The following is a 23,410-nucleotide window of genomic DNA, read 5'->3' on the forward strand; positions in this document are numbered from 1 at the left end:
CCCTCAAGAGACACTCTGACAACTTCTGCTCCTACTCATCCATGAAGACCCTGTTTCTACTACGGTAGCCTACATGAGGAAGCTCTCTCAACCCCTTCTCCAGTAGCTTCTTTATCTCTTTGCAGAATCTGTACAGCATCGCATGACATATGCCATACAACGTTGCATCCGATCTGATTGACCCCTGCTCTGCTACATAATTTGACAGTCTTTTCAAAGTGTGGAGAGGTATTCCGCTGTCAGATTTTCTTTTCCATGATCCAGGCATGCTGAAAGCAAAATAAAAAATGTAGCAAAAACATCTTGTTTTTCTCTGGGTAGTTTCATTTTCTCACAAGTTGTTACAACTAACCCTGACCCTTTCAGCCATTAGCTAGCTATCATTTTAGCTCAACTCTTTAGCAAAACATTTTAGTTTAAACTTTAGCATTGCTAACTTACATCAAATATCTCTCCACAGAATGGATATAACCCTGATATAAGTTTGGTGAATGGAACTACAAAGCAGTTGATGCCACCCCCCCAAAAAATTGGGTCAAAATAATTACCTAACTCAAAATCAGATTTCTGTCAATAGAATGTGCAGAGTTTATCACAGGGACTAACTTTTTCACATGCGGGTTCAAGACTAAACTGAGCATATGCACTGTGAATCACAGGATTCTACCTTACTCCTGATTGGAGGAATTGCAAGTGTTACAACTGTCCCGTGTTACAACCATTCCTGGTGTCCCCTACTATAAATACGATTCATGCCAACTGGATATATAATTGGCTATAGGCCCCAAAAAGAGAAACTAGCTAAAGCTGTATTACAATCTACAATACTCACAATACTCTAAGAACTTTGCCAGCAGGGGTTATTCTTCCCCCGTAAATGCTGTTGTGGGCACAAGAGTTTTAGAGAGGATGAATGCTTAGAATTCATGTGAGGGGACATACTGTAGTGCTAGACAAGAGAAGATATGAATGCTTAGATATTCGAAATTGCTGTATTAATCACTTGAATGCCATTCTCAACTGCAGTACCAGTCAAAAGATTGGACAAACCTGCTCATTCAAGGGTTTTTCTTCATTTGTACTATTTTCTACATTGTAGAATAATAGTGAAGATATCAAAACTATGAAATAACAAATATGGAATCATGTAGTAATCAAAGTAGCCACCCTTTGTCACCCTTTATTTAACTAGGCAAGTCAGTTAAGAACAAATTCTTATTTACAATGACGTCCTACACCGGAAAAACCCGGACGACGCTGGGCCAATTGTGCGCCGCCCAATGGGACTCCCAACCACGGCCGGCTGTGATACAGCCTGGAATCAAACCAGGGTGTCTGTAGTGACACCTCTAGCACTAAGATGCAATGCCTTAGACCACTGTGCCACTTGGGAGCCCACTCGGGACTGATTTTCCAACAGTCTTGAAGGAGTTCCCACATATGCTGGGCACTTGTTGGCTGCTTTTCCTTCACTCTGCGGTCCAACTCATCCCAAACCATCTCAATTGGGTTGAGGTTGGGTGATTGTGGATGCCAGGTCATCTGATGCAGCACTCCATCACTCTCCTTCTTCGTCAAATAGCCCTTACACAGCCTGGAGGTGTGTTGGGTCATTCTCCTATTGAAAAACAAATGATAGTCCCACTAAGCACAAACCAGATGGGATGGCGTATCGCTGCAGAATCCTTTGGTAGCCATATTGGTTAAGTGTGCCTTTAATTCTAAATAAATCCAGACAGTGTCACCAGCAAAGCACCCCCACACCATCACACCTCCTCCTCCATGCGTCACTGTGGGAACCACACATGCAGAGATAATCCGTTTACCTACTCTGCGTCTCACAAAGACATGGCAGTTGGAACCAAAAATCTCACATTTTGGGATCAGACCAGAGCACAGATTTCCACCGGTCTATTGTCCATTGCTCGTGTTTCTTGGCCCAAGCAAGTATCTTCTTATTATTGGTGTCCTTTAGTAGTGGTTTCTTCACAGCAATTTGACCATGAAGGCCTGATTCACGCAGTCTCCTCTGAACAGTTGATTTTGAGATGTGTCTGTTATTTGAACTCTGTGAAGCATTTACTTGGGCTGCAATTTCTGAGGCTGGTAACTCTAATGAACTTATCCTCTGCAGCAGAGGAATCTCTGGGTCTTCCTTCCCTGTTGCGGTCCTCATGAGAGCTAGTTTCATCATAGCGCTTGATGATTTTTGCGACTGCACTTAAAGAAACGTTCAAAGTTCTTGAAATGTTCCAGATTGACTGACCTTCATGTCTTAAAGTAATGATGGACTGTTGTTTCTCGTTGCTTATTTTAGCTGGTTATGGCACACCAGTCTGTGTAGAGTATGGACCTGAGTCCTGCCTGTCAATGCAATAGAATCCTACTCCAATGTTTTTTTGGTGTGTTACATTGAAAGTGGCTAATATTCCATTGATTCAAGCATTCCCATAATATGGACTTGGTATTTTACCAAGTAGGCTTGTCCTCTATATGTCCTCTATATACCACCCCTACCCCTACCTCTATATTCCACAAATGAACTTTTATGAAGGCACATCTGTTAATTGAAATACATTTCTACGTGACTACCTTATAAAGCTGGTTGAGACAATGTGCAAAGCTGTCATCAAGGCATAGGGTGGCTACTTCGAAGAATCTCAAATATATTTTGATTTGTTTAACACGTTTTGGGTTACTACATGATCCCACGTGTTATTTTGTAGTTTAGATGTATTCACTATTATTCTACAATGTAGAAAATAATGAAAATAACGAAAAACCCTTGAAAGAGTAGGTGTGTCCAAAGTTTTGACCGTTTACTGTATGCCTTTTAAAATTAGGTTGAATACACTGGGAGATTAAATCAAATATATTTTTTGTTGTTGCTATACACAGTTTACAGCATGTATAAAAGGTGCAGTGAAATGTCTGCGCGCTAGGCTATGTTCTGATCTGCTTGAAGTGATGTCAACAGGCCAGCAGGGGAAACTCTTGCCCCGTTGGTGCTGTTTTGGGGACAACAGTAGAGGATGGAGGCTTAGAATTCATGTATGGGGACATTCTGTAGTAGTGCTAGACAAGAGAAGATATGGATGCTTAGAAATCCTACATTTCTGTATTAATTTCTTGAATGCCATTCTCAACTATGTGCTTTAAAATTAGGTTGATTAAATAAAATAAAATTGCATTTGTTGTACACAGTTTACAGCATGCGTAAAAGGTGCAGTTAAATTCTTGCTTGCAATGCTGGCTCACTCAACATTATTATTATCACTAGCTTATTGCATGTATAAGCATTATGTAACGATGAACTCTTCGGGTTGCCTAGGTCATGTCTCTTCAATCACCTGTTTAAAAGTACAATGCTGTCTGATTTTGGTCAAATATTGCTATCACGACTCAGGATGTTACCCAGATGCAGACACAAATCACTTATTATAACACAGAGAGCAGGCAAAGTGCAGGTCGAGGACAGCCAGATGTTCGTAACCAGATCAGAGTCAGGGCAGGCAGAACTGGGAGGACTAGAAAACAGAAACTAGAAAGACTGGAAACCAGGAAAACACACTGGTAAGACAAGACGAACTGGCAACAGACAAACAGAAATCGCAGGTGGAATTACCAAGGGGATAATGGGGAAAGATGGGAAACACCTGGTGGGGGTGGAGACAAGCACAGAGACAGGTGAAACAGATCAGGGTGTGACAATGGAAGAAATACACCTGTTTCCAGTTCTGTCTGCTTTCAGGGCAGTGTCACATGTCACCCAGTACAATGTGATGGTGCATGCTATTCTGAATCCCCTTCCCCCTTTCAATTTTCTATGGGCTCATTGTAATGAATGATTTACCCTTTTGCCCTGACACTGTCAAGATGTTTTTACACAATGAAGCCCATCCTCCATATTGCCTTCTAAAAAGGATTTGTCTCTTGTTTTTCTTTGTTTTCATTGGAAGATCTTGTGAGTGAACCCAAATTATTGCCATTCCCGAAAACTTGAGACCTTCCTTCACCTAGTCTTGAAGACTCCCTGTTGTGGATAATACTGTTTATAAAGGCAATGGTCCAATCCAGACATAACCCTCTCCTAATTCCAAGGCACTTCATATAGATCTGAAATAAAGTGGATAGGTATTAGCAAGCTATCTAGACTTTGCTCCACTTTGCCTTCTGATAGGCATTTTGGAGTCATTTTGCCATATTGCTTGTACCCAATGTTCCCGCTAATGTTTTTCAGCATTGAGCAAATTTCAGGTCTGCTGAGTGCAAACTGGAACATGATGGAAATTCGGTGCAACTTCTGGCGCGAGTTTACTGTGAACACTGAGGCTGTACCCTGCTTTCAGTTACAGTTTTAACAGTAGGCTGCTGTGTCTTTTTGATCATATTGTAGGCCTACCAGAGTGCAACCCACAACATTTTAACATGGAAATGAATGTTCTGTCAGTAGCAGCAAAAGTGTGGTGTTCAATGTAGGCCTACATTCCATGAGACTTTTGAAAGGAACATGCAGGGTTTGATGCAAGAAACCACTTTACAAAATAAAATGCTTTATTATTTCCATACAATTATTAGAGAGAAACAGACAAATTATGCTACCCTCCGCCTATTTGCTACTTATCTTCTTCAAGACGGTCTCAAAATACAACACTGCCCCTTTAAGACATAAAAAAGCTCTGGCTTTTCAAAGATGGCAAGAAATACACATATTTGTGCTCTTGTAGGAAGCAACCACTTCCCCATTGTTGACTAGACATTAGCTATAACTGGGCTAATAACTCAATAACTAGCAAAGAATATGAAAAAATGAACACAGGTGGCTACATGCAGCTGTCACTTTGATATCAAAACAAGAGCATTTACTCGAGACCACTCATGATAGAAACACAGTCCAGTTTATTAAATTGAATGGCACAGATCCATATATGGCAATGGCTATATGCATATAGGCCAACTGCAGCTCTGATTGGTTATGGCGCACCAGTCTGTATAGAGTATGGGCCTTAGTCTTGCCTGTCAATGCAATAGAATCCTACTCCAAAGTTTTGCATGCTAAGTCTTGCATAGTTGGTTTTGTTTCAGGATGTATTACATTTAAAGTGCCTAATATTCAGTTGATTCGAGCATTCCCACAGTAGAGTGAGGCGTTGATAGTGGTAACTGAAATGGAAAACTCTATAAAGTTGAGTGATGTTCAATCTAGTGCTTCTCTCCGCAGGCTGATATTTCTTCTGCTGGCAGTCTGTGGGGAGCTGTGCTCAGCTTAGAGGGAACATTGCTTGTACCTATCCAAGCATTTCAGATCTGTATGTGTGTAGTGTGTAGGGGTTGTTTCTGGATAGGACTGTCAGCTCCACCTTGCCCTTTGTGCAGTTTTTGCCCTTTTATCATTAAATGGAATTCAGCCCACTGTAGTGGCTTGTCTGACTTACACATTTATAGATGATATGTATTCCCTATTTCTGCATCTCTCCACAACTAAACCATTTGTTTGTTGGTCATAATCGTTGTTACAGGGGAGCTCAAAGATGAGAAACTATTCTGATTAAGTGTGACTCATTTGTTGCAATGTCCTACATGTTTGTAATATGAATCACTCAAACAACTTCTCATTCTTGTCTGTGATAGGGGTGGCAGGGTAGCCTAGTGTTTAAAGTGTTGGACTAGTAACCGGAAGGTTGCAAGTTCAAATCCCTGAGCTGACAAGGTACAAATCTGTCATTCTTCCCCTGAACAGGCAGTTAACCCACTAGGCTGTCATTGAAAATAAGAATTTGTTCTTAACTGACTTGCCTAGTTAAATAAAGGTAAAAATATAATAAAAGTTCCTCCTTTCATCTTCAACAAACATTTCAATACAGTGCATTTGGAAAGTGTTCAGACTCCTTCACCTTTTCCCCATTTTGTTACATTACAGCCTAATTCTAAAAAAAAAAACACGTGTAGTAGGTCAAATTTCAGGATCCCCCCCAATTTTTTTGTATTATTATGCCTTTCCCGAACCGCAACCCACAAACGTAACTCAACAAAATTATACCCGAACCGCAACCCACAAACGTAACTCAACAAAATGATACCCGAACGTAACCCTAACCCAACCCTTGTTCCTAAACCTAAACATAACTAACCACAATGAATTTATTCCGCTAAGACTGAATTTAGTTTTTTTCTGCTGGTCAAATATCCACTTCCTCTTTTTATACATTGGGACGAACTTCAGCATAGTTTTTAATGACCCCGGAAAAGCGAATGACTTTGACCTCTTTGGTTTTGGCCTTGAAGTCCTGCCACAGGTACTCGGGAGACAACACCTTGCTGGGCTTGTTATAGAGCAGGTACCTGTTGAGGTGGCTCTCCTCCTGCCAGGCAGCCTCGATGGAATTCCCAGCATCCACCGCAAACCGGTTCCGACATACCGTTGTAAGTGTGTACACATCCTCCACGAACCCTCCGATCATAGCCCCGCCATAGTAGTAGTCTCCCTCATCCATGGGGATGTAGGCCATCGAGGCTGGACGCCGTTCGTATGGGAAGTTGGCACGGGTCTGATCATAGTAGCCTGGGTGTATCACAGCAACCAGTCTTCCAAGAGACTCGGCCCCCCAGCGAGCGTGGAACTTGCTGTCCACGTCAAGACAGAAGATGTAGTCGGCCTCCCTTCTGATCTGACTTTCAATGGTGGTCTGGATGATCTCCATCCTCCGGGCTGATATCTCCTGCCAGCGGTTTGAACCTGGGACCTGGATCACACTCAGATGTCTCCCCTGAGTTAGGTTCACCGAAGGAACATCGTGGGGACGATCAGTGAAAACATAGTAGCGCACGTTGAAGCCGACCATGAAGTGCATCTCCGCTGTCTCCAGAAAATCTCGGAGAAAGCTGACATATCTGTCAGTATTTAAAGACATACATAACATAAGGATTAGTGCCTTGCTCAGTGATACAACGGCAGCACTTCTCTGTATCAGAGGGGTTGGGTTAAATGTGGAAGACACATTTCGGTTGAATGCATTCAGTTGGTCAACTGACTAGGTATCCCCTTAACTGCATCATCATTCTCATAGGACATTCTACCACTTTCTGACCAGTATACAGTCTAGCAGATAATACATCAAGAAGTACAATTATTAATGTATTAATTAACAATGTTACAAGGCATGAATCATGATTACACCACAATATTTAATTACCTGCCATCAGGTACTTATTTACTCATAGTTGCAGTGTTGAAAAAGTATTTATTTATTATTATTTTTAACTTCCCTTTTGAATATTTGGCAAAAGTTGTAGGCTACTTACTTTCCAACTGCAAACACTGTGGTTGCTATGGTGAGGTTCATGGGCTTGTAGATGTTGTCAATGAGCACAGGGTCAAAGGTGCCTTCCCAGATGATGGATGCCAACCATGGGGTCACTGTCACCACATCAGTACGTCTAGAGAAACAGAACAAAAGGTCCTGCCTGACTGTGTTGTACTGACCAGAGCCATGTTAAGATCTCAATATTTCACTATGGTACTGGCAATTAAAGGACTTTGACGTGTCAAACACTAATGTCAGGTGTGGCCTACCTAATATATCAAAGCTCCCCACACTGATGTGTCAGACACTTACATTACGTCAGCTAATATGACTTTAACATAAGGTAAAAATGCTGCTTACCCCATCAAGACACTGGGCTGCTTGTACAAAAGCCTGGGAGAACAAAATGTAATGAATGACTTAATTGTAATGAAGAGAAGGGCTGATGTTGGTAGTTTTAGATAGACTGACCTGTAATAGTTGGACTACTACATAACATATACATTAATATAACTACTGCCCCAACCACCTTGCTATAAGCTAAACACATACAGTATTCCATCAACAATTTATGCAGTGAATCAAACATGACATTGATGCACATTTCTATGACATAAAAGGACCACTAATCTGATTGATTGTCAGTCCTTTTTGGGAAGATTTTTTGGTAGGATTGATTTGATGGTTTTCATCAGTACAGCATGACACCATACTGCTATGGTGAATGATGGTAGAGTAAAATACAGATACCCACTTTTCTGGAGAGGCCATATTCCATACTCTGCTCCTGACCATGGGCTTACTCGGGCTGTATGAATAGAAAAACATAGTAAGAAGAAAACATACACAATGAAGACGATAAAAACTAGAAAGTGTACTTTTTCATTAAGAAAAATTGTGTGACTTGCTTCAGCTGTCCAGAAGTATTTTTATGTTAGTGGAAGGAGTTTAGAAGTTTCAAATGTTAGAAGCTAGTGTTGACAATTCGAGGCTAGTGTAGTAGCGACTGTATTATATATAGTAGCGGGATAGTAGCTATTAGTGCAGGGGTTCCCAAACCATTTTGGCCCATTTTGATATCGGAAAATTCTCACGACCCCAACCACGTGAAAAAAATTATGGAATTAACAGCCAATGTTTACTTATTTATTTGAAAAACATTCTAACAGTATTTCTGATTGTCTTCCAAACTTACCTTCACATACTTTTACTGTGGCTTTGTGACACTCAATTGCAAATTAGTCTGACAAATTGTCTCTTATCTCACCACCACTAATGAGATGGGTGTGCTTGATGCACGTCACGTCGGAGCTTCTCAAAGTCAGGAGACGTGGTCGACAGTACGCACCTCATCCCTGCTGTCACCTCATCCCTGCTGTTAAAACCATTGATATTTGGCTCAATGAGAGCCCAAAATCCAGCTTCACACAGACAAGAGCTGGTGAAGGCTACCATGAGTTTTAATGATCAGAGGAAGACAGCAGGGTATTCTCTTTGAGTCAGGTACCAAAACTCCTCCATAATGACATGTGAATGCGTTTTCTGCAGCATTTCGTCACATGACAGCTCGGTCAGCTGTTTCATTTAACATACCACCATGTCAAGTGAGCCAGGATCACAGTCAAACAGATAGGGAAGTAGGTCCCAACGTGATTTTCCAAGTATTGGAGGTGAGGAGTCATCACTCGTGTGGGACACTTACTCATGCTGTTTTCTGTTAGAAACATGCACAGCCGAGGAAAGGGGGCCTGCCCGCCGTCCCACCATAGTTGGAGCGATATCCGTGCAAAAGGCTTCAGCCCACCATTCGATCCCATGGAATCTGTTTTTCGACAATACAGCCACGCAGCACACTGAATGCCCCCTGTGTGTAACGGTTTTCTTTGGGTGAAGTAGAGTCGGACCAAAATGCAGCGTGGTTGTTATTCATGATTTTTTAATTAAGAAAAACTATACATGAATAAACTAAACAAAACAAAACAAGAAAAGTGACAACCTAAACAGTCCTATCTGGTGCAAACACAGAGACAGGAACAATCACCCACAAAACCCAACACCAAACAGGCTACCTAAATATGGTTCCCAATCAGAGACAATGAATAACACCTGCCTCTGATTGAGAACCATATCAGGCCAAACATAGAAATAGACAAACCAGACACACAACATAGAATGCCCACCCAGCTCACGTCCTGACCAACACTAAAACAAGGAAAACACACACGAACGATGGTCAGAACGTGACACTGTGCTGTTGCATCTTGGGAATCGTGAGACAGAATAATAGATTAGCATCCCCCGATATGTACAGCACCTTCGGAAAGTATTCAGACCCCTTGACTTTTTCCACATTTTGTTACGTTACACCCTTATTCTAAAATGGATCAAATAAATCAAATTTGTCAGCAATCTACAAACAATACCCAATAATGGCAAAGCGAAAATAGGTTTTTAGAAATTTTTGCAAATGTATTTAACATAAAAAACAAATAACTTATTTACGTAAGTATTCAGACCCTTTGATATGACACTCGAAATTAAGGTCAAGTGCATCCTGTTTCCATGAATCATCCTCCGAGGCAGGATTGTGTCGAGGCACAGATCTGGGGAAGGCTACCAAAACATTTCTGCAGCATTGAAGGTCCCCAAGAAAACGGTGGCCTCCATCATTCTTAAATGGAAGAAGTTTGATCATGGTCTAAGGGCGCTCTCCGGTTGAATTTGATCTTTAAGATTTGAATAATTTTAATTTAGATTTTTAATGTTAACCACATTGCAATGATTCTGAAATATGATATTATAATATGTATACAATATATATATAGTCTACAAAAGTATGTGGACAACCCTTCAAATTAGTGGATTCGGCTATGTCAGCCACACCAGTTTCTGACAGGTGTATAAAATCGAATGGCCTTGCCGAAGAGCTCATTGACCTTCAATGTGGCACTGTCATAGGATGCCACCTTTCCAACAAGTCAGTTCATCAAATGTCTGCCTCGCTAGAACTGCCCCGGTCAACTGTAAGTGCTGTTATTGTGAAGTGAAAATGTCTAGGATTAACCACAGCTCAGCTGCGAAGTGGTAGGCCACACAAGCTCACAGAATGGGACTGCCAAGTGTTGAAGCGTGTAAAAATTGTCTGTCCTAGGTTGCAACGCTCACTACCGAGTTCCAAACTGCATCTAGAAGCAATGTCAGCACAATAACTTTTTGTCAGGAGCTTCATGAAATGTGTTTCCATGGCCGAGCAGCCGGACACAAGCCTAAGATCAACATGCGCAATGCCAAGCGTCGGCTGGTGTGATGTAAAGCTTGCCGCCATTGGACTTACAGCCAGCAGCATACCACCCTGCATACCACTGCTGGCTTGCTTCTGAAGCTAAGTAGGGTTGGTCCTGGTCGGTCCCTGGATGGGAGACCAGATGCTGCTGGAAGTGGTGTTGGAAGGCCAGTAGGAGGCACTCTTTCCTCTGGTCTAAAAAATATCCCAATGCCCCAGGGCAGTGATTGGGTGCCGTCTTTCGGATGGGATGTTAAACGGGTGTCCTGACTCTCTGAGGTCATTAAAGACCCCATGGCACTTATTGTAAGAGTAGGGGTGTTAACCCTGGTGTCCTGGCTAAATTCCCAATCTGGCCCTCAAACCATCACGGTCACCTAATAATCCCCAGTTTACAATTGGCTCATTCATCCCCCTCCTCTCCCCTGTAACTATTCCCTAGGTTGTTGCTGCAAATGAGAATGTGTTCTCAGTCAACTTACCTGGTAAAATAACATATAAATATATAAGTAACTCTGGAGTGATGAATCATGCTTCACCATCTGGCAGTCCGTCAAACTAATCTTGGTTTGGAGAATGCCAACTATAAAGTATGTTGGAGGAAGAATATTGGTTTGGGCTAGGCCCCTTAGTGTCAGTGAAAGGAAATCTTTAATGCTATAGCATACAATTCCTTTGAAAAGTAATCAGATCCCTTGACTATTTGCTATATTACAGTTTTATTATAAAATGTATTAAATAAAAAACAATCCTCAGCAATCTACAAACAATACACAATAATGAAAAAGCAAAAACGGGTGTTTAGACATATTTGCAAAAAAACATAACAGAAATACCTTTACATAAGTAGTCAGACCCTTTGCTATGAGACTCCAAATTGAGCACAGGTGCATCCTGTTTCCATTGACCATTTTTGAGATGTTTCTACAGCTTGATTGGAGTCCACCTATGGAATATTCAATTGATAGGACATGATTTGGAAAGGCACACGCCTATCTATTTAAGGTTCTACAGTTGACAGTGCATGTCACAGCAAAACCAAGCTATGAGGTCGAAGGAATTGTACATAAAAAACATAAAAAACAAATACCTTATTTACGTAAGTATTCAGACCCTTTGATATGAGACTCGAAATTAAGGTCAAGTGCATCCTGTTTCCATGAATCATCCTCCAAGACAGGATTGTGTTGAGGCTCAGATCTGGGGAAGGGTCCCAAAAAATGTCTGCAGCATTGAAGGCCCCCAAGAACACAGTGGCCCCCATCATTCTTAAATGGAAGAAGTTTGGAACCAACAAGACTCTTCCTAGAGCTGGCCGCCTGGCCAAACAGCAATCGGGGGATAAGGGCCTTGGTCAGGGAGGTGACCAAGAACCCGATGGTCACTCTGACAGAGCTCTGGAGTTCCTCAGTGAAGATGGTTCATTCTGGACGATTGACCCATCTCAGTTTCTAATAACCTGTTTTTGCTTTGTCAATATGGGGTATTGTGTGTAGATTGATGAGAAAAAAAATAGATTTTATCGATTTTTTTATAAGGCTGTAACCATTTTTTTGTGAAAAAAATCAAGGGGTCTGAATACTTTCTGGAGGCAACTTTTTGGCAACAGTTTGTGGAAGGCCCTTTCCTGTTTCAGCATGACAATGCCCTTGTGCACTAAGCGAGGTCCATACAGAAATGTTTTGTTGAGATCGGTGTGGAAGAACTTGACTGGCCGGCACAAAGCCCTGACCTGAACCTCACTGAACACCTTTTGGATGAATTGGAACCCCGACTGCGAGCCAGGCATAATCGCCCAACATCAGTGCCCAACCTCACTGCCATCAGTTCCCGACCTCACTGCTCTTGTGACTGAATGGAAGCAAGTTCCCACAGCAATGTTCCAACATCTAGTGGTATTTTTTTGGTATTTTGGTATTTTATTAGGATCCCCAAATCCTTACCAGAAGAGTGCAGTCTGTTATAGCAGCAATGGGGGGGGGGGGGGGGGGGGGCAACTCTATATTAATGCCCATGATTTTGGAATGAGATGTTCGAGTAGGTGTCCACATACTTTTGATCATAAAATAACACATTATCCAAACAAGTGTTGTATAGCCTAGCATATTTACTCTACACAAAGTGATCAATTACAGTACATCTCCAAAGAGAGACATATTGCATAGTCTGCTGTGTTTATATATTTTTATTCGAGTTTCATGTTTCCCTCACAGCTCCCTCTGCTGGGATCTCTTGATTGGGCCATAAGTGACAGAGAATTCATAATTATTCCCACCTGTGTGTGGTATTGTTGATGTAACATTGACTACCATTGCCTTACACGCTGAAGAAGGGCTCATACCCGAAATGTATGCGTGACCATAAAAATATGTATATTTAAGTATATTTACCGGAGTGCTGTCCTATTTCTGTTCTTCACACAAAGTCAACAAAATTCAGAGTACAAGCATAATTGACACTGACAATGTGGTGAGAGAAGTCGATCCCCTGGAATAAGGCGATACGAGCGCTTATTTCAAAGAGCGCTCCTTAAGCCACGCCCCAGTGGGCAGAGCTAGGCACCTTGGACTGGGACACGTTGTAATGAATTAAAAGCCTATAATTCCACAATGGGTCCACCGTGGTTCTGTGTAGCCTAGTTATGCTAATATATTTGAAACCAGTGTATTGCAGATTAGTTTATTATTTGACTTAATAAGTCAAATATATTTGAGTAGTAAAACAGGGGAACGAGTCCCAGACAGACACCAGCATAATTTACTAGGCAACCTAAATTATCGGGATCATCTGTTTAAAAAAAAAAATGTAATACCTTTATTTATCTAGGCAAGTCAGTTCAGAACAAAATCGTATTTAAAATGACGGCCTACATTGGTTACTAGCAGTGTTCGGGAATACGCGTTTGTTGACAAAACAGACCACGGGACACCTTTTCACAGAGATATTTATTTGACAAAGGTCCGCGGTGGGTCTATGAAAACTATGCGATTATATTGGAGGCATGTTAATAGCAGTGAAAGTCGTCTATTAATTTACTGTAATAGTGTTTCTAAGTAGCAGCCATTTCAACCAGGGTGACTAACTTATCTCTTTATGATAGAACATTGAGATTTTTTGCCTGACTGTGGCGCTATTTGTCTGAATTGTTAGGATTTTCTTGTGTTCACAAAAAACTACTTATTTAGCTCAAATAGAGATTAAATTGCGTTTTCTTTCGAAAGATGGGTCTGGCTGAGAATAGAACATTCCATTTTCTTCCCGAGTGTGTTGTTTAACGCAACTGAATGGCTTATCTTGTGACAGAACAAAACAATTAAAATCCAAACATCCTAACTTTAAAAGTACGAAGTACCATGACTTGTTGGGGGAATGTCTTTGTTTATCTCAACTAACCTGCTGCTCTTCACGTCCTCATCAACTGGGATATCTCTGTTGGAAACAATGAAACCGTAAACTAACGTTCCTCTTAAATCAAACTTCAAACCAAACCCTGTTAATATGAATCAGAAAATATTGCAACTTTCATATCACATTATAGCGTCATTAAGCCGTAATAGATTAACAGAACTTGATCTTACCGGTTGAGCCTTTCAGAGAAGAAGCTGACGTAGACATACCTTTGGGAGGCAAAAGAGAATCCGTTCAAGTCTGTCATGAAAACATTTATGACATTTTTACACTAACAAAATGTGTTGCCGGCGCTGCCTTTCTTCGACATTTGATTTGACACTTGTATTTTAAACGTAATTCATACCTTTAAGTAAGTACACGACCCAAAGCCGCAATTAGCTTTGCAAAATGGCAATACTGCATAGTATTACCGGACCGCATACATTACCGGACCGCATACATTTGCGTATCTTATTGCATTGTGTAGTGTGTAAATTAGGATTTATACTATCTTTACATTACTTTGGATTTGGTGTGGCCAAAGCCACATTCATGCTGCATGTGTGTGTCCAGCTATTAATATACAATGAACACCATAGTATGTAGTGGTATAAACACGTAGGCAAGATATTGAAAGTATACAGGAGCTTTTCAATTAAACCATATTGCACATAGTGTTGCACACCTGAATAACGCAACGATTCACATGTGAGCGGACAATTTTAAAGCGTTGAATTTTTTTTGCTGACGCAATAAAAATGCTGTACTGATGATATTAATTCCATGTGGCTTCAGAGAGCCGTTGTCTTTATTCAATACCACTTGGAGAGGCATATGTGATGTAGTAGTGTCCCAAGATACATAGTTCATGTATTGAATAGTTTGATTAAATCTTGAGAAGTTCAATGACTGTTCAGTTAGTGCTTCCTTCAACCCTGCAACAGAACCTATGCGTTTGTTTGTTTTGTATGTTAAATCATTGTGTGGCCTTTGTTTTCCTTTTTGACCAGGCTCAAAAGAAAGCCTTAGTCATTCAGCTTGCATTGACTATTGTGGAGGGGAAACAATTGAGACGTTCATACAGGTCTGTGAATTCTACATGTTTCCATTCAACCCAAAGTAAGAACCTGTTTGTACCTGTTGATGATAAACAAGAAAAGCTGGAGTAGTATGCCAGTTTGACATTTGACAGTAGTCGGCAGGGTTTGCTGCTCACTGAGTGGCAACATATTGAACCGTGACTGACATTTAACTGTGTGTTGGCCATGTAAGAGGGAGGTTTGCCTCGTGGCTGTGTTGTAAATTTGTAAACTGCTAAGTTTGAGATGTATTTTTTTAATGGAATCTTGAGAAGTTGAATGACCGTGTTCCCGGTCTGAAGCTATATCCATAATCGGTTGACGGCTCCGATTGGACAATCGCTATTTGCATCGTCGAGCAATGAACAAGAAACGTTTGAATCTAGTTTTTAAATGCTACAACCCCTCTCCAGAATCTAGACAAACAGGTGTGAACTGGTGTGAAACAAAGACAGACGTGTGCGCAAAGTGAGAGCACAGCCTGTATTTGATTTGGGTATTGGGTGTAGCATCTAAAAACTGGATTTAATAGTTTCTTGTTCGGTGATGCAAACAGCGATTCTCACCTTACAAAAAAACAATTATTTCACTTGATATCATGTTACACTATGTGGGTTTGGAACACGACATATAATATTTCAAATGATCACATAACCTTTCACATGTTGATTCAAATGTTCACATGATGCCCTGCAAACAAAACGTTTAGAATATCCCCTGAACATCACCAAATAGCCGCAGTGTTTTCCACTTACATATTTGACATACAGGATTACATGATGTATGTTTATTTATACATGAATTATTATTCAACATGTCCCCATCTGGAATTTTAACTCACAACCTCTTATTTCACGGCCTTCCGATGTTCTTTCTATGCCACCGTGTCTGCGTGAATTACTGATTTAATCTAACACTCAAATGTGGAATTGCATTTTCACATCTGAAAAACTTTCAAATGTTGTCACTTGTAGTTTCCTGGAATCACATATTGAAATGTTGCATCCCCATGTCACATTTATGCATCGTTTCATTCTGCCACGTGTTGCTTTAACATGTTACCACATGAACTTGATCACATGTGAAATTAATTAGGTTTTTCCCACAAGGATCCAATTGGAACCGTCTACCGATTATGGATGTAGCTTCGGACGTGGGAAACCTACTCATTCAAGGATTTTTCTTTATTTTCTACATTGTAGAATAATAGTGAAGACATCAAAACTATGAAATGACACTTATGGTAACATGTAGCAATCCAACAAAAGTGTTAATTAATAAATTAGAACATACTCACACACAAGAAAGAAAAATGACATCTCACTCTTAGAAACGAATATGAATATATCACAATTTAATTTAATCCCAGAAAAATAAATAAACTAGAAGTCAAAATGGCTTACATACCCAAGAAGCAAGAAGATTCCAACAACGAGAAGCAGAACATACGGCTTAAAGTTTGTGCTAAAACGCATTGTTCCTGAAATAGAGTAACGAAAATATTTAGTTGATCCTATTAATACTGGCCAAAAGTATGATAGTGGATAAATCTTTCATCAGTAAATATATCCTTGTCAGGGTTTAGGACCAAGTTAAAGATGGTTGATATCAGTTTAAACTGGTGTGACACGCAAAATGTGTGTGTGTGTGTGTGTGTGTGTGTGTATTTCGTGTAGCCTATTATAAGGGAGGAGCTTCCTCCCTGGGATACTTCCTATGTTCTTTCTCTTTGTCTGATTCCCAAATCACCATGTTCCTCTCACCCCTCCATTGGCGCATTCAAGCACGCCTCAACCATAGGAACCAGTGCCCCAAAGCTGACAGAGTGAAAATGATGGTGGATGTAGGGGCTTATTAGACCCTCTGATAGGCAGTTTGACAAGTCTACTACATTGCATGCTTTAGAGCGAAGTGGTAAAGATACTGTAAAGAGGTTAATGGAACTGACTAAAAAATTTAAAAAAATGCAATGGAAACGGTGGATGAAAAATGCCATGAAGGAAAGATCCTGAATCTCCTTATTGGCCCCAAGCAAAATTATTCTACATTTAGGCTATTGCTTATACAGTACAATTCAAAGTTTGGACACACCTACTCATTCAAGGGTTTTTCTTTATTTGTACTCTTTTCTACAATGTAGACATCAAAACTATGAAATAGCACATATGGAAGAATCATGTAGTAACCAAAAAAGTGTCAAACAAATTTTATTTATTTATTTATTTTATTTATTTGATATTTTAGATTCTATTTTATAGTGTTGATGTCTTCACTATTATTATACTATGTAGAAAAAAGTGAAAATAAAGATAATCCCTGGAATGAGTAGGTCTGTCCAAACCTTTGACTGGTACTGTATGGTAACACCTTACTCTGCTTATCTTAAATCGGTATGAGGTCACAATTGAAGTAAGCATACGTCTATTAAAACACACTTTTTTTCTGAGCAATCTTTCAAATTCTAAGGACATGTAAACAGCTTAATCGGCATTCCAACGATGTACTTACTGTATGATGATCGTCACATGGGCCAGCACTGGTAGCGCAAACCTCCCTCTTATGTGAGAGGGAAGTGGGTTTGGAAAAACTGAAAGTATGCATCTTTAGAAATAGTTTTCACATAAAAACTTTACATGTCCGAACTCAAAATCAAATAGTCCACCAAAAATGTACACGGTCACTGTGGTAGGGCATTTATTTTGATTGGCTTATTAGGAAAATCGTTCTTTTTTTTGCAAACCACGTAAACGTTTTAAACAATCTATTATATTAGCCTGACTACCCACAATAATCGTATTATTGTGCGCATGTAACCGTGTTCAATGAGAAAAGTTAATAAATATTCCTTAGTTGTTCATTTTGATCGAAATCTAAAGGCACAACCTGCAGTAGATTAGAGCCAATGTCTTAAATAGTTATTAATCCAACCTCGTGAAAGTCTCAAACTGACATGTTTTCATTTTTAAAATCAGAAACAACTTGATATTGAAGGAGTGCCTTTGATTTGATGGCCTGCCCATGCGCAGTACAGCACGAGACGACTGATGACGTGTTTCTGAGCATGAGTTTAGCTAGCCAACGTTGCTATGACATCGCCTACAAGTGTGATTGGGGATTTCTGTTGGAGAAGCAGTTACTGCCCATCTTATTGTCTTTAGTATTGTTGTTAACATATTTTGAGGTGTGCCTTGTAAGAGGCTAAATTAAATGTGTAAATGGGATAGAATGGAGTTCCAACAAGTCTCAAACCTTTAATGGTTGAGTATTTACCATGTCCTTTGATCTGTTTTCCCCTGTAGTCACTGCCAGTTGGAAAGCCTTTGTTGAGACCAACATTTTGTATTTTATATGACTTTCCCTTCTAAAGCTTCCAAACTGGCATTCATTGATATTCTGAAATATGTAAACACATGACCTAGCGGCCAACTTGCTTGGACCAATCTTATGCAATTGCTGTAAAATACAAACCCCATCTCCCCTCAAATGGAGACGGCAGGGTAGCCTAGTGGTTAGAGCGTTGGACTAGTAACCGGTTGCAAGTTCAAATCCCCGAGCTGACTAGGTACAAATCTGTCGTTCTGCCCCTGAACAGGCAGTTAACCCACTGTTCCTAGGCTGTCTTTGAAAATAAGAATTTGTTCTTAACTGACTTGCCTAGTTAAATAAAGATAACATCTCCCCTCAAATAAAGTAATTCATTTATTATTTTTATTTAACCTTTATTTAACTAGGCAAGTCACTTAAGAACAAATTCTTATTTACAATGCCGGTCTAGGAATGCCTTGTCATTCATTCATTACAATTACCATAAGAAGATTACAGTAACAAACTGTACTGTTGTTTTACAGTAACTTACAGGCAGCCAGTTGCATGTAACTGTAAAAACAATGGTAAAAAAAGATTACAGTAACATTATTGGAAACTGTAAAATACAGTATGGTAACATACCATTTTATATGGTAACTTACAGTAAACTCTTTGCCTGTAAGTTACCGTAAAAAGACAACAGGAAAGGGTTTACAGTGTACGGTCTCTTATTATTATGGATCCTTTTTTCACACTTTAGTCCAAACTTTTCCTCAGTTCAACGTGTTCTTATCTACATGCCTCTCTGCGCAGTTCCTCATTGTGGGCCAGCAAGGTACAATGCTGTATCTGTCTTTGTTGGGGATTCATGGGATTGGCTAGTTTAAACTGGGTTAGTGTTCCTGCCAGTCATAGAGCTAAACATATACTTACCTCACCTTGTTGATGTGCAGTGTATCGCTGAGTGCCTTACTACCCCATCCACTGACCTTGCAGCCTCAACAACTATAAGAGCAGAAGCATTTCCAATTCAATAACGAATTAGCATCATTCATTTTAATTGTATTGGTTTCTTAAATATACTGAACTCAAATATAAAAGAAACATATGCAACCATTTCAAAGATTTTTGAGTTTCAGTTCATATAACAGTTACAAGCATTTTGCAACACCCACAATAACGTCTGCTAACTATGTGATCAATAAGATTTGATTTGATTATAAGGATTATAAATAAACTCATTAGGTCCAACACATATGGCCAATTTCACAACATATGTATGGAATTTAAAATCAAATAAATCGCAGACGTGGAAGGTCGTGGAAGGTTGAAATAGTTGATATTGAAATACATTTTTAAAAACTGCTGAAAGCAAAATGTATAGAATTGTAAAAAATAAATAAAGCGAGAGCAAAACTTTATGACAAGTGATTGACAAAATAATGAATGCAAAGATCTTTTAAGTTAAACTTTCCCAACAACCATTCCAATTTAACCCATTTTGCCTGGGCTCATGCCTGCATTTACTACCTTTCGGTTACGCTACTCATATCTTTGCCTTCGATGTCTGTTTCGTTGCTTTTATTGCTAGTTTTTTTATTGGAAGTTTTGGAATTTCATTTTTCGTGAAGGTTTAAAGGGAGGTGTAGACAATGAGTCTCCATTGGTCCACTAGTTTTGGAGTACCGGTTCATCTTAACTCAATGAACACATGCTTTTTTATATTGGCTACGTAACCAAACGATCTGACGTCACCACTACACACTGTGTGGTCCACCCACACAGACAGTGGCTGCGTGTTCTGAACATGGCGAACAAGTTACCAACACCTGCGCCGAACTTTGGGCAACAGGTAATTCATATGTTTACTTAAGTAGATACATATTTTGTCATTAAATGTATTAGATAGATGCGCTTCTAACATCCGTGCATTATTGACCCGTGACTGACAATTTTGAAGTATGTTAACTTAGTTGGCTGGCTTTGGAGTCAGACTTGCTAGCCAAATGGAAATGAAATGAATCGCAAAACTGCATGCCTGTAACATTACAGCCAGCCACTGTCATCCGTAGTGAAAGGTTAGCTGTGTGTGTGTGTGTGTGTGTGTGTGTGTGTGTGTGTGTGTGTGTGTGTGTGTGTGTGTGTGTGTGTGTGTGTGTGTGTGTGTGTGTGTGTGTGTGTGTGTGTGTGTGTGTGTGTGTGTGTGTGTGTGTGTGTGTGAGAGAGAGAGAGTGAGTGAGATAAAACAGCGACAACCCTTAATAGGAATTCCCCTAACAATACCTGAAGTCTAGACACAATCTTGCCTGATACCAGCTGGTAGAATTACAGTTTTCATATGTCCTCACAGGCAATGAGGAGGCACATTATGGAGAGGCTCCTGTACAGACTGCAGCAGGCCATGCAACACCTTCCACTGGATCTTGGTTACTTACAGTTTGTCTGGACCAATGAGATTATTGAGTAGACTTGCAGGGTCTCTCCAGACTGTGTGTATCCTAGTCAATGCTGAAATGGAAGAACGACGTGCCCCATCAATTGTTGTTGATGACGAAATGGGACGTCCTAAACTGATTGTCAGAACAGCACCTTCGACAGCTGATTGAAATGGATCTGCCTGGGTATAGAGCGTGGCATCCCCCTCTCTCTCCCTCCTACACCCAGGTTCTGTTGTCCCAGGTTGTCCCAGGTCGTAAATTCCTGGAGGAGACTCTACACATTGAGTCATATAACTCATAGCCCATACAATGCTGGCTCTGTATATTTCACTGTAAAATGGCTGATTTAGCAAGTACTGTATACAAAACTGTCCAAAACGGTCTTTCAACAGATATGGCCTTCTGATATTTGGTGGCATATACTGCTTCTCAAGAAAGGCAAACAATTGATCTCCCATGGTATTTGAAGTTGGTCATATTTGTCTGACTCAATGTGGATAATCCAATGCTTTCTATTCAAAATAGGTTTGAATGATACAAACAGCACAGCTATTTTTGTATACATGTGTTATTTTTTTGTATTACACGATCAGTTTCATAATGATATCCTATAGATCATTTACCTTGGTGCAGTAACCAACAACAAAGCATCAACTGCCCTTGGTTCCTTCTCCTGGAGTCCGTAGAAAAGCATGGCTTTCCAGTAAGGTAACAACATCATTCCCTCAGTAGTGCTGTGTGGAATCAGCCATTTGTACCAGGCGGTGATAAAGCCCGACAGGATGCTTTCAATGGTGGATCTGTAAAAGTTTGTGAGGGTCTTAGGGGCCAAGCCAAATTTATTCAGTCTCCTGAGGTTGAAAAGGTGATGTTTCACCTTCTTCATCACACTGTCTGTGTGGGTGGACCATTTCAGATTGCCACTGATGTGTATGCCCAAGGAACTTTAAGCTTTTCACCTTCTCCACTGAGGCCCTGTCGATTTGGATGTGCTCCCTCTGCTGTTTCCTGAGGTCCACAATTGGCTCCTTCGTTTTGTTGACGTTGAGGGAGAGGTTATTTTCCTGGAACCACTCATTCATGGCCCTCACCTCCTTTCTGTAGGCTGCCTAGTCATTGTTGGTAATCAGGCATCCATCTGTTGTGTCATCTGCAAACTTGATGATTGAATTAGAGGTGTGCGTGGCCAGGAAATACAGGAGGAGGCTCAGCGTGCACCCAAGTAGGGTCCTTGTGTTGAGGATCAGCATAGGGAAGGTGTTGATTCCTACCTTCACCACCTGGGTGCGGCACGTCAGGAAGTCCAGGTCCCAGTTGAACAGGGCAGGGTTCAGACCTATGGCTCGAACTTAATGATGAGCTTGGAGAGTACTATGGTGTTAAATGCTGAGCTGTAGTCAATAAACACCATCCTTACATAGATATTCCTCTTCTCCAGGTGGGATAGGGAAGTGTGCAGTGCGATGTTGATTGCATCGTATGTGGATCTATTGGGGCAGTATGCAAATTGAAGTGGGTCTAGGGTGTCAGGTAAGGTGCGGCTGACATGATCCTTAACTAGCCTCTCAAAGCACTTCATGACGACAGAAGTGAGTGTCATGGGGCGATAGTCATAGTTCAGTTACTTTTGATTTCTTGGATACAGGAACAATGGTGGACATCTTGAGGTGGGGACAGCAGACTGGGATAGGGAGAGATTTAATATGTCCGTAAACCCTCCAGCAAGCTGTTCTGCACATGCTCTGAGGACGTGGCTAGTGATGCTTTCTGGTCTGGCAGCCTTGCGAGGGTTAACCTCTTTCAGCTAGGGGGCACTATTTTTATGTTTGGAAAAATAACGTTCCCAATATAAATGGCCTATTTCGCAGGCCCATGTGCTAGAATATGCATATAATTGACAGATTAGGATAGAAAACACTCTAAAGTTTCCAAAACTGTAAGATATATGTAAACAACATTCTAAAGATTGATTCAGTACATCATTTGACATGTTTGTACTGACTGTTTCAGAACTTTTAGAAAACACTCTAAAGTTTCCAAAACTGTCAAAATATTGTCTGTGAGTATAACAGAACTGATATTGCAGGTAAAAACCTGAGGAAAATCAAACCATGAAGTGGCTTCTATTTTGAAAGCTCCATGTTCCATAGCCTGCCTTCGCTCCATTTAAAGGGATATCAACCAGATTCCATTTCCTATCGCTTCCACAAGGTGTCAACAGTCTTTAGACATAGTTTCAGGTTTTTATTTTGAAAAATGACTGAGAAAGATAACATCGCGTCCGGTGTTCGAATGAGTTTTGCTTGCGCAACAGAGCTTGGGCAGCCATCGTCTCTCCCTCTCCTACTGAAAAAGACAGTGCCGGTTGATATATTATCGATTATATATTTTATAAAACAACCTGAGGATTGATTATAAAAAACGTTTGACATGTTTCTGTGGAGTTTGGGGTGTCAAGGGGCTAGGGTCAGTTTGTTATATCTGGAATACTTATCCTGTCCTATTCGGTGTCCTGTGTGAATTTAAGTGTGCTCTCTCTAATTCTATCTTTCTCTCTTTCTTTCTCTCTCTCGGAGGACCTGAGCCCTTGGACCATGCCTCAGGACTACC

The 23,410-nt window shown here is 40.5% G+C and overlaps 1 protein-coding gene across 1 annotated transcript; it reads right to left on the reverse strand.

Annotated features, from left to right (window-relative positions):
* Positions 1-4,533: 4,533 nt before the first annotated feature.
* On the reverse strand, positions 4,534-16,759 carry LOC110486140 (globoside alpha-1,3-N-acetylgalactosaminyltransferase 1). The gene is made up of 7 exons (XM_021557518.3): positions 16,464-16,759; positions 14,166-14,204; positions 13,981-14,016; positions 8,059-8,112; positions 7,665-7,697; positions 7,303-7,437; positions 4,534-6,891 (listed from the first exon to the last, which is right to left on the reverse strand). Exons 1-7 carry the CDS (start codon positions 16,529-16,531, stop codon positions 6,201-6,203), a joined length of 1,056 nt encoding a protein of 351 aa, XP_021413193.1. The 5' UTR covers positions 16,532-16,759; the 3' UTR covers positions 4,534-6,200.
* Between the last annotated feature and the right edge of the window lie 6,651 nt (positions 16,760-23,410).

This window comes from Oncorhynchus mykiss, chromosome 13, assembly GCF_057628025.1.
Source record: "Oncorhynchus mykiss isolate SJ-2025 chromosome 13, ASM5762802v1, whole genome shotgun sequence".
In the NCBI taxonomy this organism is placed as follows: domain Eukaryota; kingdom Metazoa; phylum Chordata; class Actinopteri; order Salmoniformes; family Salmonidae; genus Oncorhynchus; species Oncorhynchus mykiss.

Excerpts from the sequence above, each read along its gene's own strand:
- LOC110486140 (XM_021557518.3), bottom strand. The coding sequence starts at position 16,531 with ATGCGTTTTAGCACAAACTTTAAGCCGTATGTTCTGCTTCTCGTTGTT. Across the intron at positions 14,017-14,165 it reads TTCTCTGAAAGGCTCAACCG|AGATATCCCAGTTGATGAGG; the intron begins GTAAGATCAAGT and ends TGTTTCCAACAG. Across the intron at positions 6,892-7,302 it reads ACAGTGTTTGCAGTTGGAAA|ATATGTCAGCTTTCTCCGAG; the intron begins GTAAGTAGCCTA and ends AAATACTGACAG.